Source organism: Ictalurus furcatus, chromosome 3 (genome assembly GCF_023375685.1).
Source record: "Ictalurus furcatus strain D&B chromosome 3, Billie_1.0, whole genome shotgun sequence".
Classification (NCBI taxonomy): Eukaryota; Metazoa; Chordata; class Actinopteri; order Siluriformes; family Ictaluridae; genus Ictalurus; species Ictalurus furcatus.
Window position 1 is genome coordinate 25394180 of NC_071257.1, and position 27104 is coordinate 25421283.

Genomic DNA, 27104 nt, shown 5'->3' on the forward strand with positions numbered 1-27104 from the left:
TATTTGAGCCATAGCAGATTTTTTTGTATGTATCTTAAATCTTTAATACAATTACTGAATATTAACTTGTCCCTGAAACTATGCCTAATTCATTATTTGTTTCTTTGCAGGATGACTATATTCATCCTGAAGACGATACAGACGATAACTATATTGACCCTTCTGATAAAGGTTGTTCAAATAAGATTAGAAAACTAAAATGTTACATCTAAACCAGTAGAAGCAAACACAGTACACTTTTTGTACAGTAATCTTTAAAAATACATAGCACCCTCATTTAAGTTCCAGACACGAATATTATTAGAGAATTCCCTCTAAACCATCTAATCTACAAATTCCTCTAAACCACAAATTATTGATTTCCCAACTACACGGAATTAGATTGTACTGGACTTGCCCTCTGGTTGGTGCAATTCACTGCAGTGGATTCACTGATTTCATAGTTTACTTATAATGGTTCAGCATTCATCCTAGAATTATATTATGGTGAGTTTCTCAAACCTCTCAACTTCAATAATCATTATTGGGAATTTTTCTTTCCTCCTATAGATCACCAAGGAATGCAATCAGCACGCTCATACAGTCCAGGTATGCTGTTATTCATTTGTAAGAATCCAAAGAATCTAAATATAATTCGTTTTTCAGTAGTTTTTGACCAGCTCTGTGTCTGTGCATCATTTAATCACACACAAGAAATCTAACAAAAAATGTATGTAGCATCTGATGTTATTCTTCTCTCAAGAAGTGTCAGTTTCTGTAAAATAGGTGATAATGTAGCTAAAAATTGGAAAGAACCAACCAAAACATTGTACATCAACTCTGTTGAAATAAACTGTTTGGTTTCTTAACTGAATGTTAAGAACAAATATGGCACTATTGTGCTTAGCACTGGCATCTAACCTGTTAGACAGCATTAGATTGCAGTAGCAGGTTCGATCAGGTTACAAACTGCTGTGAGGGTCAGTAACACACTCCAAGTTGTAACTACAATTGTCAGTAAAAAGAGAATGACAAACCAGTATGATCTCAGTGCATTTACCAAAAACACTGTTAAGCATTATGAACAGGAAGACCAGATGATTGATAAACCATGGTACAAAGTCTTCATAAACACTGAGTTGAAAATCAGCTTGTGCTAGACTGGGGAGGAGAGCGGGTTAAAAACATGTCCAGCAGAGCCGCTCAGCTGTAAAACATGCTGACATGTATGGGTGCCAGTGGAACTGATTTACCTCTGTTTACTGGTGATGTATCAGCAGAAAAGCGGATTTGGAAGCGCTCATGAGTATCTTAACTGTTGTTATCCAAGCATAATGCCTCAAAATATAGTAGAACCAAAACAAACTGGAGAAAAACAACGGCCAACAGCACATAGCTAAAGCAACTGCTGAGTTTTTATGGAGTAAATAGTGGGTGTGTTTAATGGCTATAAACTGCAGGCCTAAGACATTCATAGACTGCATAGGATTTTCAAGTACAACAAGGAATATTTAAATTTTTCTAATTACATTTGGCATAGTGAAATGGAGGCACTATATACAACTCCATCAAATATGGTCATTACTACCCTTAAAAGTGAAAGTTCCAAACTAAACAACAAAAATTGTGTTTTAAAAGCATCGTTTAAAATCCATTAGGTTGTGTTAGGCATGTTAAAATGTTTGTCTAACAGTTAAACTTTCAAACAATTGCAAACAATTGCAATTATTCATTTAATTTTCTGTTAATTTTATGCCACTTTAATATCAATATAATTAGTATAGTAGGAGTAGAATGCACATACATGTACAGTGCCCTCCACTAATATTGGCACCCTTGGTAAATATGAGCAAAGAAGGCTGTGAAAAATTGTCTTTATTGTTGAAACGTTTGATCGTTTGTTTAAAAATAAAATCAAAAAATACTCTGATCTCATGGATATCAAACAATTGTGAACAAAACACAGGTTTATCAAAACAAATATCTTTGTTAAATATAGGTGTGCAACAATTATTGGCACCCCTATGAATTCATGTGAAAAATATATTTGAAGTATATTCCCATTTATATTTTACTTCTCTTTTTTTTTGTACACCTGGGTGACTAGGAACAGGAAATTGTTCATGACCTCCTGGGTATAAATATGAGTTAACACATAGGCCAATGTCATTCAAAACAATGGGTAAGACCAAGGAATATAGCTGTGCTGTGCAGCAAAAGTTTGTTGAGCTTTACAAAACACGAAGTGGCTATAAGAAAATAGCACAAGCATTGAAAATGCCTATTTCCACCATCAGGGCAAAAATCTCCAAGGATCACAGCTGGACTTGCAGAATTTAGTTGCAGAATTTAGTTCTGTCTTGGGGTCAGAAAGTTGTTTGGAAGGACTTCAAGAAAAAAACATCTACTCTCATCCAAAAACAAACTCAAGTGTCTTCAGTTTGCCAGACACTACTGGAACTTCAAATGGGATTGGGTTCTATGGTCAGATGAAACCAAAATAGAGCTTTTTGGCAATAAATACCAGAGGTGGTTTTGGTGCACACAGAGAGGAAGCCATATGGAAAAGCACCTCATGCCCACGGTTAAATATGGTGGTGGCTCTTTAATGTTTTGGGGCTGTTTTTCTGCCAGAGCACCTGGACATTTTGTTAGGATACATGGCATCGTTCACTCTATCTAATATAAACAGATATTAAATGAAGACCTGACTGCCTCTGCCAGAAAGCTTAAAATAAGCCATGGTTAGATCTTCCAGCAGGACAATGATCCAAAACATACATCACAATCAACACAAAAATGGTTTACTGACCACAAAATCAAGGTCCTGCCATGGCCATCTCAATCCCCTGACTGGGATGTAGCTGAGGTAGCACAAAGTATTGACTAAAAGGGTGCCAATAATTGTTGCACACCTATATTTTCCAAAGATATTTTTTACATTTAAAAAAATGTAAACCTGTGTTTCATTTGCAATTGTTTGATGTCCATGAGAGCAGAGTATTTTTGTGAATATTTTTAACAAAAGATCAAAAGGTTAAACAATAAAGACAATTTTTCACAGCCTTCTTTGCTCATATTTACCAATGGTGCCAATATTAGTGGATGGCACTAGGTTACTGAATAATAAACAATAAATTACATATTATATCAATATATGTACTATGACAAAAAAAAAACTTAGCTTGTCATTTACAAGCTTTAAGTTTTAGTGATATTCTTCTAAATATGGCTGTTACATGACAAACGCAGTTACTAACAGTTCATAAACCAAAGCCATTGAGCAAGCATACTGATTCATAATACTACAATGGGGCATTGATTTGATTATACTGACCATTTACATGCTATAATATACAATACACCATGTACTGTATATTACAGTATGTAGTTGGTCAATATAATCAAATCATTGCCCCATTGTAGTGTTCTGAATCAGTATTCTTGCTCAATGGCTTTTGATCTGCTTGTGAAACTAATAGAATCGTTACCCACACTCAGCTCAAATAATTGCAATCAGAAGAATATGTAATATTTATGACAGGAATAAGTTACAGAAAGGAAGGCTATATTATGAGTACTGCACCATGCTCATGTTTTCCCCCTGTTGTTTTCAGATGTCTATGAAGTTCCTGACCAGGTACGTTTTAAACATTGTGTCTTATCTGCTCCATTTAAGCAGAGATCAACTTTATTCATTTGTACATTCCCATTTATTAACTTACTAAATTATATATAACTTTGATTTTTCTCTGTTTAAAGGACAATTCTCCATCCATCAGCAGGTGAGTCTATGATTGCCTCTGAGCTACATACTATTGTGTTGGAAGAGCGATGAAACTGGATAACCTTTTTCCATTGAGAGCTGAGCCATTTTGAGAGTTCTAACTTTCGTTTCCGCAAGTTATTTTTGGTGTGCTTCTGACGGCACATTTCTGAGGAACTTGTAGCACCTGTTCAATCTAGCACTTTTTTATAACAAAATATGCAGGAAATAAGTAACTTCATCAATATTTTCGTGTATTATTTTTCCAAAATATTTGTAACGGTTCCTCTTTCTGGTCCACAGGTGCAGCCAAAAGCTACAACCCCCTGCACTACAGCTGCCCCCTAAGCCAAGTCCCAGGTATTACACTGTTAATAACAGGAAACGTATCTGACTTGTGTGTCCACACAATGTGAGTTATATAATGTTGTTAGAATTAGTTTTTAACTGTATTTAGAAGTTACTAAAGTTGTATAATACCTAGATCTTGTTGTGGTCCTGAAAAAGTGATTACTAGTAAATATGGTGACAGTATTCAGATGTGGTGAACTGTGTGTAATGAGATTACACTGTTACTGAGGGCGGTGAAAACACCCTGGTAAACATGTCTTAAATAAGAGTGACAAAGGTATTAATTAAGAGTGACTAACCTGCCTGGTATGAATTCCTGCATTCTTCTTTCAAAGCAGTTTTAAAACCATTGTTGTCCTCAACAGTTGGTTTTTTGTCCTGCGGGTGTAGGTAGACAAAGTCTTGACCTAAGAACGGGCCCACCCTCCAGTGTGGGGACAAACATGAAACCGTTGACTCAGTTGGCCAAATTTTACCCAGCTATCATGTTTCTGTATGCACAGTAGAGTAGGAAAATTGATACTGGAGTTTGAGCAGTAGGTACTGTCAAAACCGGATTCATTCATTTATTCATCTTAGGTAACTGCTTTACCCAGGTCAGGGTCACAGAGGATCCATAGCCTACATATCTTGGAAAAGATTGTGATGTGGGAATACACCTGGAATGGGAAAGCAGTCCATCACAGGGCACCATGCACACACACATTCACATCTAGGGGCAATTTAGCATAGCTAAACAACCTACCAGATTTTGGGTGGAAACTGGAGAGCCCAGAGGAAGCCATGTAAAACACTGAAGTCAGGTATGTTGTAGAAACAGGAGTTAGGTCAATGTGACCACGTAAAGTCTGCCCTTACATGTTGTGGAAGTGTCCCCTCTTTGTGCCAGAAGCATGCATGATGATTCAATTCCTGCTTTGTACAGGAATCTTCCAAAATGAAATGAGCCATAAAAACGCCATTCAGGCAAGCTACAGAGAAAACATCTGCTGAAATCTATGTAAATGTGTGTGTGGCCAGTGACTGAGGATTCACACTATATTACATGAATGCTGTAATGTCCTTCTTTTTTTTCTTTTTTTTTCAAAGTATACAACTCATGCTATCTGTCTATCAACTCACTACATCCTAATATCTAACATCCTAGTATATACTATATCCTAATATATATTCTATAAAATGCTTTGATTGTGAAGAAGAATATTGGGACATATAGAGAGAGAAGTGGACACTTTATTTGGTATACCTACCTTGTATTTTTACTCACTGGCCATTTTAGCAAGTCTTGATGTAAATTCATCATCTGTATTACCCACAAATTTTGCAGTAAAATGACTATAAAATTCTCTTCAACCTAATCCTCTCTATAGATACTTTGCAAGGTGGACTATTCTCATTCACTATAGTCCACAATCGTTAAATGCAATAGTGCGTGCTTGGCACTGGTTATAATGTATCAGGTAGTATTCCTGAAGCAACAGTTCCACCAAAAATGTCTATTCCGCAGTCACCAGATGACCAGAAACTGACTAATAAAAAGGTAGATGATGATTAACGCAAAATGTGCATGAAAAAGATGCGCTAAAGTCTCTATAAGTGTACCCCTACAATGTGCACCAATGATTCAGGTCTATCTAATGGCCAGTCAGTTTTAAAACTCCAGCACCACTGCTGCATCTAATACACTCCTAGCAGCACAACATACACTGGCACATGTCACTGCTGCTCCGGCAATACTACAAGAAAAGAAATACTAAGAGAATACGCAAATAATATCTGATCAGATGTGTTTTTATGGATAGCTGACAAATTATACATAAAGTGACCTATATGGTAGTTTTTTTTTTTTTATCTGAGAAAATGGCCAATGAGGGAATATTATCAAAAATGAACCTAAGAAACTGACAAGAAAAAAAAACTGTTTACACTTGTAAACTGAAATACAATTTTGCCATTTGTTCTATTCACTAAGAAGGACGTGGGATAGACATTGTACTGCAAACAGCCACGAGAAAGCGACAGAGACATTTTTATATAGTAAACATTTCATTTCATGTCTACTATATAAGCCAGGCAAACACCATAGCTTAGTGGTTAGTACATTTGCCTCGCAACTCCGGTGTTGGGGTTTTGATTCCACGCTCTGTGTGCGTGGAGCTTGCATGTTCTCGCTGTGCTTTAGGGGTTTTCTCCGGGTACTACAGTTTCCTCCCCCAGTCCAAAGACATGCATTGTAGGTTGACCGGCATCTCTAAATAATTTTCAGTGTGTGAGTGTGTGCGCAGTTGTGCCCTGTGATGGGTTGGCACCCTATCCAGAGTGTCCCCATCCAGGTGCCCCGTGATCCTGTGTGGGATAAGCGGTACAGATGTATGGATGGATGGATGTTTACTATATAACTGTGCTATGTTGGGGACATTTACTTATGAAGTGTTTAACAAGAGTAATTCTGTAGATTCCTCCCTGTTATGGACTGCATATATGTTTAGTTGCTTCATGTGTGGTTTGGCCTTTGGTCTTTTATGTCTAAAAGCACTGTTAGAATTATTTCTGGGCTTGAAATGCACCAGAACATCACATTTTACTGAAGATCCTTCAGAGATAATCTGACCACCGATATGGGGACAACATATATGGGAAAAAATTTATTGATTGTTTATTCTGTACATTCACTTTGGCAGTTGATCTGGCGTTTTGCTGGACCTGTTGCTGTTTTAAACAAAAAAAAAAAAAAAAAAAACAGTTTGGGTAACTCATGTACTCCTGTACTTACAATGAAATGTGGGGGAAAGGTAATCCTATTGCACAGCCATGTGTTCAAATATAGTAAAGAGCTCTTGCCCAATGTGCCATCATGTGATAAAAACTTCCTTAGAACTGTTTGTCTTACCCAAATTTGGCCTGTGTCAAAACAGTAACAAGGTTCAACAGGAAGTCCAGACCAACAACGGAGGAGGAAGAAATGATTAAACAGAATCCTGTTGACCTGTATGTGTCAGGAAAAGCTCAGGGATCTTCAGTAAATATTGTGTTCTAATGTATGTCAAACCCAGCAACACACCCAGTTAGAAAATCTTACATCTAAAAAACCTAACCAAAGTACATACAGCCCAGAGAATTGATGAATGCACTTGTTTGTACAATGGTAAAAATACCTGTACCTGAAGAACTGTTTAGCTGCTCCACAGTGTACACATTCTGGACAAATAAGACAACTAGTTTGAAAAAGAAGTAAAATAGGTCATCCCTATTAAACAGGAACAAGCATCTCCAAAACAGTGGAAAATCTGCAACACCACCAATCAATTATATTCAGCTCTACAATTATTGGCACCCTTCATAAACTTTAGCAAAAATGTATATACAGTAGCTCTCGTTTTTATCCATTTTAACACCAATGTAGTCATCGCAGGTGAAACTCAGGGCTCAAACCAAGAGTAGACATCCAGAGCTATTAACTGTTTAAACAATCAATTTAACAGGGTACACCCGGGCAACAAGAAAAACCTGTTAGTCACATGTTCCAATATTTTTGACCACAAAAAAAGGTTGTGTTCGAACAAAAGGTGCCAAGTTGTTTAAACACATCTAGATGTAAATATCAGGAGATTAATGCTGAAATTTTGATCTAATGTCTCAGTCATCTTTTGATCGCAAACCCAAATGTCTGGGGAACAAAATAGGGTGGGTGTTGCCAGAATCTAACTGCCTTCCAGTATACAGAAACCAGACATAAAAATTTTCTATAATATCTACATAAGAGAAGCCATTTTGCCTGATTAGTTAGTTACTCACCTCCAATTAGTCTTACAACTTCATTCATGTGATAGTGAACAAATTTAAACCACTTCATCCTCACACCTTCAGATTTGTATGAAACTTTCATATATCAGATTTTCATGAAATCAGATTCGGTCTAATATGACTTTAGGGAAATTGTGGAATGGAAACTGTTGGTTTATATATGGGTGCAGAAAGATGATCAGTCCTCATAACTGAATAACAAATCCAAGACTATGAGAGATTACTTCTAGAATTAGGTTTGAAACTTTTACTGATGATAATTTTTCAGGCAATGTGTCTACATCAACCAAACCACAATCACAGAAAGGGTAAAACCATCAAAACATGTGTCATGAAGTGAGTCCTGGGAGACGGATGTACATGCAGAATTTTTATTGAAAACAGGCACGGGGACACGGGTGCAGGGACACGGGCGCAGGGAGACCGGCGCAGGGAGACGGGCACAGGGAGACAAACATGAGGAAAGACACACTAGAAACTGGTATATCTGAAACTTAGGAACTAGAAAATAAATCCTAAGAAAAAAGTACTAATCAAAACACAGTGAATCAACAAAAGCAAAAATTTAACCAAACACAAAAGTAACCTGACTTGCATTAATGCTCCAGCAAACAAAGAGAGAACACAAGGAACTTAAATGGAACACTAAACAAGCAGGGAAATTAAACACCTGGGTATGGTTGGAAATGAGGTAGAAATGAGGTAGTTCTGCAAGGACAGTCGGGGTGCCCTCTAGTGGCCAAAGGTGGAATTGTCCCTGTGGTCCATGACAGCATGGCTGCTGATAATTAAATGCATTGAATACAATTTTTAGATAAATCATTAATACTGAGTATAATACTTTCTACTTTTTTATACTTGCAGAATTAATATTAAGAAGCCAGTTGTCTGTCCAGTAAGTATTGATTATTGATTATTTAATAAAGAAAGAGAAGAAGAAAATACAAAAAGAACACAAATCTTTGCTATGAGTCTGCGAATATGGAATGCACATCACACAGCGATGATCACAGTGACATTATGTTATCTGGTTTTACAGGAGCCTGAGGATGAGGATGACTATGAAATGTGTATTGATGATGGCAGTGAGTACCCAACAATACTTTTTTATTATTATTACTAATATTTTAAGAATAGATTGTCTTATTAAACAGCATACAGTATAACTACCAGTAGAACACTGTGTATATTAATGAATTCATATTTGGACACAAAGGTTCAACTTTCATTACTCGCTCAAGCCACTTGTTAAAATAAACAAATATAATAATTCACTGAAACAAATGTATACATCCCTCGAACACACTGCAGATAGCATGGCCTTAATATCTAGCTAACACCAAGCTTTTCTCTTGCAGGTTTGACAGAAGAGCAGGAGAAGAAGCCTGTCGAAAACAAACGGCCATCTATCCCTGTCCCCCTGCCAAGAGAAATGTAAGTTACAACAATATTATGTCTGTACAATTAGAGTGAATAATGTTACAGATATGTAACACAAAACTGTATCTAAAAATGTGTCCATGTTTATTAGGAAGAATCCAAAACCACTACCTTTCCAGGTATGTGCATCTGAAATATGAAATTAGGCATGTTGGTTTTCTTTTGTTTTGTTTACCGTTAAATGTGTAGTGTTATTACGTTATGTAATTATATTTCTCGATTTTCAGAAACCAAGCATTCCATCTAGAGACCACGAAGGTAAACATAACTTTGGTCATGGAAATGTCTCATTTCATTCTTACTCTGTACATAATCCTATAGTCATGTGTTCACAGTTTTTGTAGTTTAATGAGTGTTAACATTATAATGACAATCTGAATAACATATTGTGATTCTGACATTTGGTTTGACGTTTGATTAGGCTTGCATTATAATCATCATCATGATATACCATTTTGTAGTATATAATAAAGACATAATAATAATAATAATAATAATAATAATAATAATAATAATAATAATAATAAAGGAGTGGTTTGTCTGTTTTAGATGTCTTTATATTGGCTTTATTTGTGCTCTATTATATTGCAAAAAAAAAAAAAATGCAATTAAACAAAAAAATAAAACATTGGCAATCTTTCCTGCACTCCCCTAATCAACACCAAACCATCTGTTGAAACTGCATATTTCATGAGTTACTTTTAAAAATAAATAAATAAATAAATAGATAGATAAAGGAGGAGGGGGGTGTTGCTGTGCAGCTATGCTATGGTTGGGGGTGGAGCCAATTTCTGGCTCAGAAAAAAAATTAACAAAAGCCTGAACCAAGAAAAACTAGCCCGGTACAAAGTCACTGTAAAGTATGGAAATTTGATTCATATTTTTTCTAAGGAATCTTTGAAATTATTAGATTATTACAGGTCCAGAAACACTTCTAAACATTACAAACTGGACCTTCAAAAGAACAGGGTGGTGTGTTTGGACAGTAGTGTAAGATTTCTGACTGTACATCTTGTACTGTACCCTTTTGCTCTAAGGGAAACAATAGTGTTCATCTTGATATTGACCTTGATCTTGATATTGTTATACAGTTGCAATCAAAATTATTCAACTCCCATTGCAAATCAGCTAAGCATCTCGTTTGCAGCAGGTCATAACAGCAAAAGAGTGCTCTACTAAGTACTAAAGATGCTTGCCATGAAGGGATTAAATAATTCTGAAACTGGAGAAGTCATTATAAGTTGCATTTTCAGTTGAATTTGGGGAAACCACTTGAAGCATTCACTGTGTTGAACTATTTCAATTGCTTTTGTTTGATTTGTCATTGCAAACAGCTGAAAGTCTGTAAAGTTTGATAATAAACCTGATATGCAATGGGGGTTCAATAATTTTGATTGCAACTGTATGTGATGCTCTACAGCTCGGGATCCCGCTCCCACTGTGGTCTCTCCACCCACTACAGGATTTCATCTTGTAAAGTGAGTGACCACACACCAAGAACATTTGTTGAATCCAGCAAATATTCACTACATGTTGTAACTGATTGCAATCCTTTTTCATTTATGATGACTTCAGCAGGTCTCTGCAGCGTGAGAACCTCTGCCAGAGTAAGTGGTTCAAAAATAGATTGTGTCACACCCAAACACCCCTGCCACCACACACACACACTCTCTCTCTCTCTCTCTCTCTCTCTCTCTCTTTATCTGTTCAAGTTTTTCAATTGGTTCTCTTGGTAAATTGTCCGTTATGTGTTTGTGCAGAGTCTCCACCAGGGAGAGGAAGCTTATCTCAGGAGGACAGTGCCACTAGGCAGCAAGAGGAGGTGAAAAACATGTCTGCATGAACTTCTTCCTAATGACAGCCTACCCCATTAGCCCTTCCTTCAGCTGGTTCATGTACCACTTTGCTCATTTTAGTGTTTCCAGAGAATTTCACATTGCTTTGGTTGTGGTGTTTTTAAAGCCATGTGGTTTAGAAATGATGTACTATAGCTGACATAATTATTAAATAGGAAAGCAGAAATGCAGGTCAGTCTGTACTAAGCTACTCTATTGAGTTTGCTGTAATTCTTATTAAGAAAGCGACTTCACATAGTAACTTTTCCTCATCACTCACAGGAGGCTGGTGTGTATAAGAAGCCGTGGTATGCCAGTATCTGTGACCGCAAAACAGCAGAGGAAGCACTCATCCGTTCAGCCATGGTTGGTTTCACTCACTCAAAAACTGAAGGGCTTTCTATCGCACACACACACTGCCTATATCTGACGCTTTATGTTAACTTGTGTTAATTACCTACTTTTTAGCAGTTTTTTTCACCACTTTTATTTTATGGTAATAAATATAAGATATTCATATCAGTTATTAGCAAAAATAACAAATGTATTTTTAGCAACTGTCATGTCATATTGTTCATCGGGGCAAAATGATCATTTCTTTCTTTCTTTTTTTAAATATTATTCACGATCATTAGAGAAATAAAATCAATCACATTAACCTTTTCTCACAGTACATTGGCGTTCCATTTCCCCAGGCGGAATACAAATTGACTTATCGGAGATTTTCAACCAGTATAAAGAAATGAAGTATTTTATTGCCGCAAGTTTGTTATAAGTTTAGTCAGGTGATTGTTGGGTTTCTGTGTGTAGAGTATCATGACTCTGTGTTTAGCTGCTGGTGAGCAAGAAGATGGGAAAGGGGAAGAGGTGTGAGCTCCCTTCTGGGCAAACAATTCACACCTCTCCACAATAACACTGGTACAGAGATAAAAAAAAAAATGGACAGCACAACTAAAGCATTTTTATAGTAAAACACTGCATACAACTGCCACAGTAAAATTATAACATTTAACCCTAGTAGGTTAGATAAAAAACGAAATACTTATAAAAAACTGCAAAGTCCTAAAGCCCTGAGTGTCTACTTTCATATGAGCATTAATCACTACATGATGGAGTGTGTGCTATCACAAATAATTCAATGCTTAATACAGGAACCCCAAACAGGCCTCTGGTAGAAGAGGCCAGCTATCACAAGCTGCTAGGTTAATGTCTTTCTTTTCTCATACAAAGAATGAAAGTTATACCAATACAAGAACCGTTCGGAGTAACTGCGACCACCCTGAAGTTAATTATTTTCCAAGAACAGCACATCCTGAAGTGTTTTGTTCATCTCATACAACACAGATATGTATTAATGAACAAAACTTTTGTGCTTTTTAACCGTTTATAGTTTTATTTAATGTTGTAGAATAAATTATTAATAACGGTCATTAACTCACCAGCCTCTCTTTTTTCTCTCTCTTGATGTTAAACGCACCTATTATGGTTTTGAAACGTGCCTAATTTTGTTTTAAAGGTCTCATACAATAGATAGATTTACATGCATCCAAGGTCGAAAAACACTTTAATGTGCTCATAAGTAAAATTGCAGCATTAACTGCCCCCCCCCCCCGCCCCCGTGTCAAAAACGACTCGTTAAATGATCCGTTCTAAATGATTCATTCTAAACTCCTCCTTTCAGAGAGCATACTCTGCTCTGATTGGTCAGATGTCCCAGTCTGTTGTGATTGGTCTACCGCTGTCAGCGTGTTTCCAAAAGGAAATACCCACTACCATACCAAGTTTCAGCTCCGTCTGTTCGCGAGCAGCCAACAAATGCCAGAGGCGGGGCTTTTTGTTACTAACCTATGTAGGTTAGTACAGGAAGTATGTCTGGAATTACTAACGACTCATTTCAGCTGTTCAGAATCGGTTCCTTCTTTGGGAGTCAATAACTCTGGTTTGTCATGCACTTTGATTTTTGAAACTTTGCAGACGTTTCTACATTCACAAATTATAACACACTACATGAAAGATAATATTTGAAAAATCATAATAGGTGCACTTTAATAGTTTTTATCCTATGGTGGAAAATGTACAGTTACAAAACGCTGACACTGGAGACTCCTTTCATAAATGATAAATAGATTTCTCCTAACAGAAAACTTCCCCATAGCAACGATTATACAGTTGAGGTTATACGTTATTTACATTTGCCTTGCAGAATGCAAAATGTTAATTAATTATTTTTTTAAATAAGAGAGCTCATAAAAATTGCATTTTGTTTTTTATTTAGTACTGCTCTATATAAGCTAATTCCCATAACAGATGTTTACATATAGTCCACAAGACACAATAATAAATGAATTTACACAAATGAGCCAGTTCAAAAGTTTACATACGCTTGATTCTTAATAGTACATTAAGAGTCAGGGGAGTGTAAACTTTTGAACAGGATGGTCGGTATAAATTGTGATTTAGTTTAAAGACTTTTTTTTCATTTAGTACTGCCCTTCAGAAGCTACATAACATATTTACATGGTTCCAGAAAACAAAATAACAATTTACAGCAATCATCCTGTTCAAAAGTTTACACCCCCTGGCTCCTAATGTAGTGTGTTGCCTTCTTGAGCATCAGTGAATGTTTGTACCTTTTATAATAGTTGTGTATGAATCCCTTAATTGTCCTCAGTGTGAAAAGACAGATCTCAACATCATATAGCCAGTGTTGGAAAGGGTTCAAATATGCAGAAGATGCTGGAAAAGCAAAGAATGTGCAGGACCTGGAGGATTTTTCTGATGAACAGTGGGCAGTTTACTGCTCAGGAAAAAAAGTTACTCATGAACAACTATCACAAAACAAAAAAACAGTCGTTGATCATCCAGGTAACGACACACGGTATTACGAATCAAGCGTATGTAAACTTTTGGACTGGTTCATTTGTGTAAATTCAGTTATTGTGTCTTCTGGACTATATGTAAACATGTTATGTGGAATAGCTTACTCAGGGCAGTACAAAATAAAAAAAAAATGTAAAAAATGCAAATGAACATTTTGCAGATTCTGCAAGCATATGTAGACTTATGACCTCAACTGTATGTATTTTTACACGACACATTTTTTAAATCAGTTTATTATTAAGACCATGCAGCATGCCCACCGTACAAGTTCCTGATAATGAGTTATTGCAAAAGAAATGGCAACATATTATTAAGTGCTTGTAATTTGAATTGAGCCATGCTGTTACAGATCATTTATTCTGTGATATAGAAAGCTTTATGTAAAAATGAAAATGAGATGCAAGTCCGTTAATATGCACCAATGTGCTTATTACAAATAGATCCATTTTCAATTTTCCATTTTTTACTTTCATTACGTTCACTGATCAAAATATTGTCTTTTCCGTGCAAATATTTCAAAGCATGACATACTTATTTAGCATACTTTTATTGACAAAATATTAACGTCAAAACTATTCAAGATATTATGAAAAGCCACTAAGATATTGGCTTTAAGCTCTATGAACCAGTGTATGAAATGATGTGTACTTTCATGAGGTAAGAGGCATTTTAAGAAAAAGGCTGATAAACATAATGTCCGAAACCAGCAGAATACCAGGAAACAGTTCATCTTTCAGCAAGACATTATCATCCAAGGAAACGACTATACATGAACTACATGGCATTGTTTTTTTTTAAAAATAAGCTTTCCAACAATACATGATTCAATATAACGAGATTCAGAAATTCCTATTTGAGAAGAATAATCTGAAAAATATTATCATTTCTGAATATATAATAGAGTTTGTGATTAAAGTGTAAAGGATAAATAACTAACCACTTCCCTGTATATGTTGTGGAAGCGTGAACGTTATACACAGAAAATGTCCAAAAATCTTAAAATTCACAACTGGAAGCAAACCTGACATTTTTGCTGTTGTATGTTGGACAAATCATTTCTTGTTTTATTTATGTACAGGAAATAGTAAAAAATAAATAAATAAATAAATAAAATTTTTTACCTACAACTGGACATAATGGGTAAAGAGTTATATTACATCACATCCAGTGATGAGCAGTGAAGACGTCCTTTCATTCTGCTTTGCTGTTGTTTGTTGTGCCTCAGGATGGTTCTTACCTGGTGAGGAAGAGCTCAGGCGTGGACGCCCTTCAGCCCTACACTTTAGTTGTATTCTACAATGGACGGGTTTACAACATCCCGGTGCGCTATATTCCCACCACAAAGCAGTACGCCCTGGGCAAGCAGAAGGACAGAGAAGAGGTAAAGAAAAACTTTTCTTTCTTTCTTTTTTTTTATTACATTTTTTAAACTCCAGAATTGATTAAACGTTAAGTTACATTTATTCATGGCATTACCAATTTAAAATGCTCACAATACAGCTTATTTTGAATTCATTTCCTCACGTTTTACTGGCTTTTTATGCTTTTTAATGAATCGTAAAACTTCTTTCGTTTAGATCCCATTATTTTCAGAACTGATTGAAATCTCCACTTGCGTCCTCTCTTTTAGCGGTTCAACACGGTCTCTGAAATCATCGAGAACCACCAAAAGAACACACTTGTATTGGTGGACATGCAAAGCAACACAAAAGACAGCACTAATCTGAGGCACGCTGTAAAGCCGTGACTCGATTCCACCGCGGCGGCTCAGCAGCACACAACTTCCTGCACTGTCACGATCCACCAGAACATCTAGGAACAAACCGTCTGGTGAAGACAGCAAAAAAATGTGCCATTTTTGCTGGCATGCTATGGGATAATTAATTTAATACTGATCAAAATGTTGCTCATACTGACAACTGGCTTGTAAAAGTGTGTAAAGTATTCGTACATAAGCTGTATTTAATGCACTCAGATAGTGTATTTTGCTTAAACTCAATACAAGACAATTTAGTCAAATATTTTGAACCATCTGAAACATTTAATTATAATCACTGAGACACAGGATGAAATTGGAAACTGAATTACTTTATTTCTAGTGTACACATACATTTCAAGTTATGGGCCATCCAAGTTTGAACACTTCTCAAATTTCTGGTTTGTAAACATACATTGGTACTCAAACGAAACAGCGTTTCAGTGTCATATTTCTTTATCATATATCTGAAACAGCGTGACATCTCCACACAGCACACATCACAAGACGTAACAGAGTCTTAAGGGAAGGCACTTGTTTATGTAGTACATGACTTAGGAATATTTTTCTTTTCTTTTGTTTTTTTTTTTACATTTTTACAAGTATTTTACCAGTGTTTTTAAATAAAACAAAATAATAATAATAATAATAATAATAATAACAATAATAATAATAATAATAATAATAATAATAATAAAGAAAAAAAACAAGCTTGTGTCATATAAAAGAGGTATGAATGGAAGTGGGACCTGACTTGGGCTGGACCGTGGAATGCAAGCTGAAGTGATTGCATTATTTAAATATTATAATGTAAATATTTATGGAATTTTTGGCAGACACCCTTATCCAGAGCAACTTACATTTATCTCATTTATACAACTGAGCAACTGAGGGTTAAGGGCCTTGCCCAAGGGCCCTGCCCAAGGGCCCGACAGTGGTAGCCTGGCAGTGCTGGGGCTTGAACTCCTGACCTTCTGATCAGTAACCCAGAGCCTTTAACCAATGAGCCGCCACTGCCCCAGTGGTAATTAGATGCTACAATTAATAACCACTCCATCACAAACGGTCCAGTCAGTCAATTAATAATATAATTAGAAGTAACAAAATTTGTCTCTTGTTGCAACACTTTCAGAGATGAATAAATACAACAAAAAGGTTTCACAAATAAGAGATGTACACAGATCACTCCTTCAATAGAAATATACAAATGGAGTTGAAATAGACTTCAGTCAATGATAACACTGATGCTACTACAAATCAGGAATGATGAAATCTTTCTAACTGCAGCGTCCTGAATTCAGTTGAACTGCTATTGCATGTGGACATAAAAGACAATGATAACATTATAGAGAAATGCTGTAGTCGCTAAATATCACAATTCCAGAGTCTTTGTCAAATTTGATTGTGATCTCACAGCAAAATGTACATCTGTTCAGGTTACATAACAAATAGCAAAGACCTCAAATGCATTTGTGTTTGTCCAAATGAATAAATAATTCTGTCTTTGTAAAGGCTCATTTATAAAAAATAAAAAAAAAACCAGCAAAGACATGTGCCCACTTGCTTAAAACCAGCAAGCAATTAATGTATATGAAATTAATGCAAAAAATAAAGATGGATTTTAGTCAAATAACACATTAATATATTTATCAGCACATTCAACAAATAAAAATCAATGTCCTCAGTTAGATGGAAGGAATTAAAGCTATAAATAAAGTAATACAACATTACAGTGCTGTTTTCAGATCAGTTAAATACATTCTACAGCAACGTCGTTTCGTTTTGGTCAGAAAACAGATTATAAACAAGTGCTTTGGAAATCTTTATATAAATAATGCGTATTGCTTTTACAATAATGTACGCTGACACCAAAGCAGAAAGAATAAATAAATTATTCTGTTTCTGTTGGCCTACTGTCCCTGAGATGGTTTATCAACCTAACACTACTAAGAGTGACGCGCTCGATCCGGAAATACACATTACATGACCCGTTTTGCAAACCCTGAGCTTTGCACGTTTAAACCTTGTTCCAGCCTACTCAAAATCTTCTAGAACAATCAATGCACAAAAAATGGCTTCCATGAAATAATGCTTATGAATCACACAAGCTCAATAGAAGGATTGTTGATCGACGCCATAACCCTGCCCTTCATTGTTGAATAACTTGTTCCAGTCGCGTGTAGCCTCCATAATATGCCTCTGACCATGACCTACCCACACCTCCTGGTTCCTAAAGTTACGACCACAAAACCAGCACCTGAAGCTTGGCTGAATCTGGTTAGCATTAGAGCTTAGATCTGACACCATAAACTTATTCCCACCTAACCTCTTCAGTTTCAGTTTCAGCATGAACCTTTCTTTAACTGTCTCTTGAGGCCACACACTTCTGTAGTGAGACGACTGCAAGTTGTCAGCACGTATATTGTGGAATGTGTCACAGTTAAGCTCTGAAAGGGCTTTTAGAGTTCCCTGAGAAAGGACGACCTTTTGCACAGCCCCTTTGTGTCTGTGAACTGATCTCATAATGTTTGCCACTTCGGGAATATCCGTGTCCGGGTGATTGAGGACTACAACGGGCTGGTTGAAACGCGGTACTTTTACAGGCTGTGAGGAACGGACGGGAAAGAGCCGCAGAGTCCTTTCTATTGCTGCAGCAGGCAGTTCCCAGTAATGGATAGATGCTGATGACTTGTTTTCTTTGGAATTTCGAACAAGCCTTCTTTTAGATTTGGAGATGTGTCCCTGAGAGTCTTTTGTGGTTGGTTCTCGCGGTCTCCTCCTGCTGATAGGAGGTTCGGTCATTGCTGGTAGTTGTGAAGAGGCCTTGTCATTAGTCACTGCTGCTACTGGTATGGTTTTGGGTGAGTGCATACCCACTTGCTGGGTGGCCATGCTACCTGGTTCAGACTGAGAGGTAATACCTGTAAAGATATTGAGAAGGACCTGGCTTTAAAGGTGACATAAAAAAGAGCACACATTAGTGTTTTCCTCCAAAACTCTCAAATCTGCAAAAAAAAAAAAAATTGTGTTTGGGTTTTTGTCCGGTTCTCTCAATTTTCTAAATCATATGACATTCATATGGCCCACTATGCTGCTTGATTCTCCACACTTATTGAATTGCTGATTTTCAGATAAAGCACATTTAGCTGGTTTTCACAATGGGCACGATTGCTGCGGTCCGAATCCGAGCGGGATTGTTCCCGGCGCCCCCCCACAGCGTTGCTTTGGTTTCAGACTCATCTGATTCCATCAAACCCACGTTCATCTTACATCACCATAAACACGCATGTGGAACACAATGCAAATCATCATTTTTTTAAATTATTATTATTTTGGTATTGTGTGCTCTTCTGCGTCCCACAACGTTCCTCTGCCACTCATGATGCACATGTGTTGTGGAAACTAATGGTATCGTCAACAACTAAAGCACATGCGCAGGTTACTTTACTTCTTGAACAAGGGCAGATCCGAGTTGCGTTCTCGTTCACGGGAATCGCAGCACAGTTGCATTGCAACCGAACTCAGACCGCCTCCTACAGGTAGTCTCGGGTTCGCTATCGCCAGTGTGCAAGCCCCCTTAAACGACAACAACCGTGAAGGCACATCTGACCAGAAAAAGCCTGAAATATGGCAGGAAAACGCACAGCCTAAAGCAGATGTACTTTGTTGGACCCCAGCAAAAGTATTTCAGTGGACAGAACCAAGTCCCTGAAGAAGTACTGTCTCAAAGCTAAAAATAAATGTAGTTTGTACTTCTACAAACATGAACTGGCACAGCTTCTATAGCAGATTCTCTGTTGTGGCTTATCAAATCATGTGTATTTATTTAAATGATTCATCTGAAGGCAGCTCATTGGACCAGAGACATTAGATCAGAATGACGCACATTTTCACAGAAAACATTCGCACATTTTATTTACTTTCTGATCTGATTAGCAAACTGATGACATGGCTTCATGGGGCAAAGGTCAGAAAAACATTAGTCAAAAAATATCTGAGCAGAACACTTATTTTATAAATATTATTGCTTACCTCTGTATGTAACTTCAGAATCATCAAGCAAATGGCTTACTGTGGTAACAGGGAGCTCTTCAAGTGTCTGATACAGGTCTCGATTATGGCAAGAGTATTCAAGCGCTAACGGTGCTAAATAAGGTTCCTGTACAGTTTCCATTGTACAGTTCGGATCTAGGGGGACATGAGCATATCTAGGGTCTATGCTGTTTGCGTTCTCATCTCCATTGTCTTGGAAAAACAGGCTTCCATGTTCACTTGGGGAAATAAATAGAGAGTCTGTAGTATTTTTGTGACGGGATGCTACGGTTGGATCAATAACATTCGATTCAAACATGGCTACTCCATTTTTGTTTGTGGGGTAGTTTAAAACTTTCTCCGTTTTCTGTTCCTTCCAGTAATCCAGAGGTGTCTGTATTACAGCTGCTTCTTCCCCTGAGTTTTTATCCATGTTCTTCATGTATACATCATGGCTTCTGTCTTTCACAGACATCAAGGTTAAGAGCTGGGAGTTGATTCCCACTTCCATGCTGTCAAAATCAGATGAAGTACTTGAAGACAGATTTTCAACACAACACTTATCATCTTGACCTGTGGAAGGCCCAGAACTCATTTCTTTATAATCTTTTGCTGCTTTTTCCTGATTGTCGGCGTGTTTCGGTGTGTCACTTATCTCCTGCATATTTGTATGCAGAGTTTGGATATCTGCCTCATTGACAGAACCTACTTCCCCTGGCACAACTGCATTTTCTCCATTGAGGTCATTTGTGTCATTAGAGTTAAATATTACCTCAGGAGATGCTGGTTTTACATTCTTTTTCTGACTTACTACATTAAAAACCTCCTCTATTCCTGAGACAGTGAGTTGTGCAAATGCATCAGGATTTTCACTGAACGCACACCGGTCATTTTCAGTGTTATCAACCTGAGGTGCATCTCCTATTGTATCTTGGTCTTCTTCTTCGCGAAGTCCTTGTTTCTTGGGCTGGTGTGAAGTTAAGGTAGAATCATAGCCGTTGATTGCAGAACCTGCAGTGGTAACATTGTCTGATTCACCGCACATTTGATCACTGAGCCTCTCAATATGAGGGTGTAATTGTATCTCGTTTCCTTCATCCTGGTTTAATCCTACAGGATCTTCTCCTGTGTCTGAAGAAACCTCTGGCTTGGCTGAAGGAATGACTTTAAGAACAAGATGCTTTTTTCCATCCACCACCTTGAAACCAACAACCTTTGTAGTGCAATCAGGTGGAACTGAGATACTGTTCTTTCCCATGAGACCGGAAAGTTCGCTCCCAGAATTCAGTTCAGGAAGTGGTGTGACACATCGCTTCATCTTTGGCTCAGAAAGGCAGGGCCCGGGACAGGACGGAGATGAGAGATCGGTTTCACCTTTTAGAGACACTGGCCATTTTTTTCCAGACTTAACTGTCCTTTCCAGAAACTGCTTAGTCTCCTCTAAGGTCCGTGTTGGGTGTAGTAGATCGCCCTTTTCATCGAGCAAACCTGCAGCTGAGAAAGGCAGAAATGTTGCAGATGTCCAGTGAATTTCTGATTTTGGAATCAAGACGTCTGGAGCAGTATGTTTGGGTTGTTTTGGAGCAACATCTCTATTTCTCCACTTGTTCTTTCTGCTCCACCCTCGGTGACAGGCATTAGTCATGTAGTCTAGTAGCGCATCTTTCTGTAGTTCACCTGCAGCGTCAGCCAAAAGATTTGTATTCAGTTCTCCATTCATGGGCTTAACACCTGACTTTTCACTACTGTCTATAGCTGGTACAGTGTTGTGTGGACAAGAGTTATGTACAAAATGTGTGAGCTCTTTTGTGGAAAACTTGCACTTTTCACATTGACCTTGATTGTTGTGTGTTTTACAATGCTTTGAGAGTTGGGATGGCGTTTGCAAGCCTTTATCATTGTACGTCTCACTGGTGAGCCTAGAGTGTTTGTGTTTCAGGTAATGCTGCTGCAGGGTAGTAAAGTCAGAAGCAACAAAACTGCACATGTCGCAAGGAAAAGACGGTGGGTGTCCTTTTCCTCCATGAAAGTTTTTAAAGTGTTTTAACAAACCATCTGGACTAAATATCGTGCCATCCTTGCAATCAGTGCATGTAAATGTGAGCTTGCTGATAGCGGTCTCCACTACTTGGTGATCGTTTTGTTCGTTTTGTGTCTCCTTGGTCAATTTTTTATCGACTTTCTGGTCTTCAACTGTACTTTTCACAGCTGGGGATTTCCTGAGTCTCAGGCGTCTACGCCAGTTGCCTCGGTCACTGTCACCAGCTTGATCCTCATTGTGGCTGCTTGGGTTTTTCTGTTCCACTTCCATGTTCATATCATAGACTCCTGGAACATATATAAAAATGCAATTATCATTTTCATGCTCAATGACTCAACACTGTAGCTTGGAGGAACTGGATTCAAACTCACAACCTTCTGATCAGTAGCCCAAAGCCACTGAGCCACCATCGCCATTCTTGCTAGTGCCATGTTCAAGCAATGTCATTTACAATTACAGCCTAGCCAGAGGCTCAATATCATACAAACTGGCGTTGTCTCCCATCACAATTCGTATACTAGCTCTAGTGTCTTTCTGATCTGTCCTTAATTACTACTCAGAAATGTTCTACTAGAAACTAAAGTTTATTTATATCTATACCGTTTAAATTCTGCTATATGATCTGATACATAATAACTTACATATAATTTCCACAGGTTGTCCTTTCCCTCAAACCACTTCTATGTCCATAATCTGTATACAGTATCCCTGTATTGTTAAAGTCATAGCATTTAATTCAACCGTATACACTAACCATCCACTTTAATAGGAACACCAGCTCATTTATGCAGTTATCCAATCAGCCAATCATGTGGCAGCAGCACGATGCGTAAAATCATGCAGATACAAATCAAGAGCTTCAGTTAATGTTCACATCATACATCAGAATGGGGAAAGTTTGATCTCTGTGACTTTAACCATGTATGGTTATAAGGTTGTTGGTGCCATATGGGCTGGTTTGAGTATTTCAGAAACTGCTAATCCTGGGATTTACACATTCAACAGTCTCTAGAGATACACAGAATAGTGCAAAAAACAACAACAACAAAAAACATCCTGTGTGCGGAGGTACTGCAGGCTAAAACACCTTGTTGATGAGAGGGATCAGAGGAGAATGAACAGACTGGCCTAAGCTGACAGTAAGTCTATAGTAACTCAAATAATCACTCTTTACATTCGAGGTTAGCAGAAAAGCATCTCGCAACAAAAGAATGCACAACATGTCAAGCCTTGAGTTGGATGAGCTACAATTGCTGAAGACCACATCAGGTTCCACACCTGTCTGCCAAGAACAAGAATCTCAGGCTATCATGGGCACAGACTATCTGAAACGGGACAGTTGAAGACTAGGTGATTTTTTTTTTTTCCTCATCTTCAACCTGTATGCATTTTATGCATTGTGTTGCTGCCACATGATTGGCTGATTGGATAACTTCATAGTGTATGTTTACAGGAATGACATGACAATAAGTCCTGACCTAACTTGAGATGACTGTTGACAGCCGAACAATGAACTGTAAGAGTCTAACTAGCCAAAAGGACTCGGAAATAAATAAAGTAATAATAAATAAAGTGAATAAACTGGGGAAACAGCATCGGTGTTAGAAAGTTCTAGAAAAATGTATTTAATGAATAAAACTTGACGAGGGTTGTCAAACACTGTTATCAGTAAATAATGAGTTAATTATTTTCTAATAACAGCACATCCTGAAGTATTTTATTCCTCTTAAACAACAGCAATATACCAGATTAGAAGTTATTATATTAAATAACGAAAACAAATCACATTGTTTTAACTGTTAACAGTTACATTTAATAAAGTGGAGCATCTGTGAAACTAATTCATGTTATCACGTATAGCCCTTATAGCAGCTATAAACAGTTCCCTTACCAGCCTCTCTTTTTTCTCTCTTTTGAACTAAATAAGATTAAAAAACACAGTTGTCATGTTAGTGAGAAAATGTAAAGCACGTCTGTCCTGAATAGTGAAAAAACCTACAGTTAGAAAGTGACAACACGCAAGACTCTTTCCATAAATGTTAAATAAACATATACACTTCAACATCAGACATTATTTATATTAGACATATTTATTGGTCAAATAACACATTTTTAATCTGTTTATTATTAGCCTAAGATTCTGTTCAGCACCTATTATACAACTTCCTGTGAATGAGCTGCTCCTATAGAAACCATAACATATTAGAACGAGCGCATGAATATAATCTGAGATTAGAATTACAGTCAGCATTACTATCAAAGCTGCTGTAATAGAAAACTAAACAACACCTGAGAAATTTTTTATTATTATTTCTTTATTTATTTTCACCTAATTTTCTCCCGATTTTGGTCTAGGCAACTCCCACCCACAAGCTAACTCATCCCTATCGTACGACATCTACAAACCAGGGAGGGCGGGGCAAGCATATACGTCCTCTGAGACACAAGAAGCCAACCCCCACGTATTTTTGAACAGCCGCTCAAACAGCATCACACAATAGAGGAAAGTGCTATCCACCCCATTCTGCATGCACGAGCTTACAGACACCTACAATTGGCTAGTGTCATTCTGATTGACAGGGGAGAGAAAGTATTGTGTTCCTCCCACCCTGAGGGCACAGCCAATTTGCACTTTGGTTCTTCCATTAAAGGCTGTGGTATTGTCAGGATTCGAACACGCGTACGATTCAAACACGCATCTCCCGACGACAGGGTAAAGGTTGTTGCATCACTCAGGATCCAACAAATCAGAATTCCACAGTGCTTTAGTATAAATAGTATTAATACTTTATAAAGTATAGATGTCGCCATTTTAAAGTGACAAATCTTTGATAATAACACTTTGTGTGTGCAAAATGCAGTATACGTTTTAACATGCCTTGTTAGCTATATAATGCTGAAAAGCTAATATCACCAGACAACAATTACCACTATGTTATTACTCACTGAAAGGCATACATGCAAGCTGTACTGATGCTCATTATAGACTGTTTTTATCAACATTATTGTGCTTGCAGTGACTAGAAATTTGAGTCAGAGGCTACAACATCTTTATTACAAAGCAAAGGTCACATAAACTAACACTTAACTATGATTACAGGATAAACTGTAAGGATGCACCTATCTAATACTGAGTACCGGTACTTAGGCTGGATCGGTATCGGATCTGACACGACACATTTTCTGACCTGATCCACTCACGTATGTATGCCATTAATGTGTGTGATGTTGACTGACACAACACAGATGTGAATACAGGGCAACAGCTGTCTTAAAGTACATACCATTACATCTCTGATGCTTTGCATAACTTTGTCTAAGAGTAGCTCAGTTACTAAGAGGATTTCTATCAGATCAGTATCACTTATCTTCCAATATCGAGCATCATCTTTTGTTTGAGTGTTTATGTGAACACAAACTGAACAATAGCACATGTGAAAGAAGTAAGTCTCCTATACACCGTGATTCCCAATTTAAACCTAGTATTGCATAGAAAATGGGAAAGGGAAACAGTGAATCTCTAGACTTCCACACTTTTAGACAAGAAATAACTAGGATTTGGTTCTGAACTGACCCACAGAGTCCATGGTAACATTTGTGCTAAACACCTTAGTGCACTTTTTTGTAACCAAGGACCACTTTAATGCGAAAATAAACTCCAAAGACCATCCCAGAACAGATGTATAATACAGCCATAGAGCTTTTTGTTCTGGAAATTTCCACAGCCAGAATACATTAGGACCAAGTTGCCGTTATATATAAACCTACTAGTTTTTGAGCTTATTTGAGGTTTGGATTAGACACATTTAGTTGGTCAATCAAACAGGCAAATAACCATATGAAGTCAATAATAAACATAATAACTTTGATAATAGTGAGTTGTGGTTTCCACAACAAAACTGAAAAACCGTGGACCCATTTTGAGCACCACCGCCTCCGAGCCTTAAACCCGGGGCTACAACATCTTAATTACAAAGCAGCTACTGTATAAATGAAGTTAACCTCTAACTATGACCTTGAGAAAGTGAGAGTACATATCAATGCATGTTTAGTACTATGATATAGTGCACTCTCTGTATTAAGGTGCACCTGTAGAAAGTGTCAAAGCCTCGTGGTATTCAAAGATTTGCCAGGTTTGCCAACTCCAATACTGAACAAAACATTATTTTGGGTGTTGTTGTTTTTTTTTTTGTTTTTTTTTTTATCATTTTATCAGTTTATATTGTTGTATAACAGAACCCAAAGATGTAGTTTAACAACAACAACAACAACAACAACAACAACAACAACAACGCCGCCTATCTTTGTTTATCAACCTTAGGGAGAGTTAGTTCCTATACAGCTACAATAGTTGCCAACAACAGAGCTTTGTTTGCACCTGTGGCAGACGAGCAGAGTATATTCACCGTCGATGTTAAAAGTTAAAAGTCTGTAAAAAAAAAAAGAAAGAAAGAAAGCTTTTTTTAAAATTAGGTTTGCGTTTAAACTCCATATGAGGTAAATACCTGTTATTTAAGGTCCTGGATGGAAATTAGCACGCAGACCGCTCGGAGTTTAGCTACTCTCTCTCTCTCTCTCGACCTCAATTTCCACTTCAATAACAACTTCACAGACAGATAAATAAATAGATAGATGCGTCAGCTGTTGCAAATACACAAGCAAAGCGTGCAAAACTTCTAGCTCAAACGGACTTACGTGGTGTCGCGCGTCCTCATATTGTAACCCCGGTTCGTCAGCAGCGGGCGGCGGCCATGACACTCAGTCACAGCGCGTCTCCCACTGAGCTCAAAGCCCCAGCCAAGCCGATCAACACCGATTACCGGCGTGTGTGTGTGTGTGTGTGTCACTTCACTGGAAAACAAGTGTCCGCGACTAGGTGCGGGTGTGTTGTTGCACGCGCAGTTCGTAATATTTGTGTGCAAGCCTGTAAATGAAGCGGTGGCCTCAGCTTTACTGGGACAGACACGTGCTTCCTCTTCGGCGATTTTATCAACAGTTTATAACAGTCGTATTAACTCAGGGGACGTCATCCAAATACTACAGCGACAAACAGCCCGCCTTCAGGCATCACAACAGATCATATTACTCTATGTAAACAAGTTCATTGTGAACGTATCCAACTACACGCGACTCCACAGAAACAAGATCACAAAAAGACAGTTTGTTTTCATTTTATTGCTTTATGTAGCCGAAAGCCTGTCATTTGGCTCGGTTGAATTT

The 27104-nt window shown here is 37.5% G+C and overlaps 2 protein-coding genes across 10 annotated transcripts in view; one reads left to right on the forward strand and one right to left on the reverse strand.

Annotated features, from left to right (window-relative positions):
• Window positions 1-16076, forward strand: part of blnk (B cell linker) — a 44816-nt gene extending 28740 nt beyond the window's left edge. For 5 of the 6 annotated variants that reach the window (XM_053621687.1, XM_053621685.1, XM_053621683.1 and 2 more), the window contains 16 exons: window positions 111-171; window positions 550-588; window positions 3597-3619; window positions 3742-3764; window positions 4049-4105; window positions 8765-8795; window positions 8940-8985; window positions 9259-9334; window positions 9432-9459; window positions 9568-9598; window positions 10761-10818; window positions 10916-10947; window positions 11101-11162; window positions 11458-11541; window positions 15281-15436; window positions 15686-16076. In XM_053621687.1, the coding sequence (XP_053477662.1) occupies window positions 111-171; window positions 550-588; window positions 3597-3619; window positions 3742-3764; window positions 4049-4105; window positions 8765-8795; window positions 8940-8985; window positions 9259-9334; window positions 9432-9459; window positions 9568-9598; window positions 10761-10818; window positions 10916-10947; window positions 11101-11162; window positions 11458-11541; window positions 15281-15436; window positions 15686-15802 (924 nt within the window). In that variant the 3' untranslated portion in view covers window positions 15803-16076. The remainder of the gene's footprint in view (window positions 1-110; window positions 172-549; window positions 589-3596; window positions 3620-3741; window positions 3765-4048; window positions 4106-8764; window positions 8796-8939; window positions 8986-9258; window positions 9335-9431; window positions 9460-9567; window positions 9599-10760; window positions 10819-10915; window positions 10948-11100; window positions 11163-11457; window positions 11542-15280; window positions 15437-15685) is intronic. The other variant, XM_053621684.1, reaches the window with a different exon arrangement.
• Window positions 16077-16338: 262 nt separating this feature from the next.
• Window positions 16339-26929, reverse strand: LOC128605867 (zinc finger protein 518A). Of its 4 annotated transcripts, XM_053621680.1 has the most exons (4): window positions 26580-26929; window positions 26390-26488; window positions 19844-22171; window positions 16339-18732 (listed from the first exon to the last, which is right to left on the reverse strand). In XM_053621680.1, exons 3-4 carry the CDS (start codon window positions 22158-22160, stop codon window positions 17921-17923), a joined length of 3129 nt encoding a protein of 1042 aa, XP_053477655.1. In that variant the 5' UTR covers window positions 22161-22171; window positions 26390-26488; window positions 26580-26929; the 3' UTR covers window positions 16339-17920. The 4 variants fall into 4 exon arrangements, with proteins under 4 accessions (XP_053477655.1, XP_053477656.1, XP_053477654.1 ...); XM_053621681.1 differs by lacking the exon at window positions 26390-26488; XM_053621679.1 differs by having other exon boundaries at window positions 26390-26929.
• Between the last annotated feature and the right edge of the window lie 175 nt (window positions 26930-27104).

Bases quoted from the DNA above. Each gene is read 5' to 3' on its own strand.
- LOC128605867 (XM_053621681.1), bottom strand. From the start codon at position 22,160: ATGAACATGGAAGTGGAACAGAAAAACCCAAGCAGCCACAATGAGGAT. The intron at 18,733-19,843 runs GTAAGCAATAAT...ATATCTTTACAG, and splicing joins TTCTGAAGTTACATACAGAG to GTATTACCTCTCAGTCTGAA.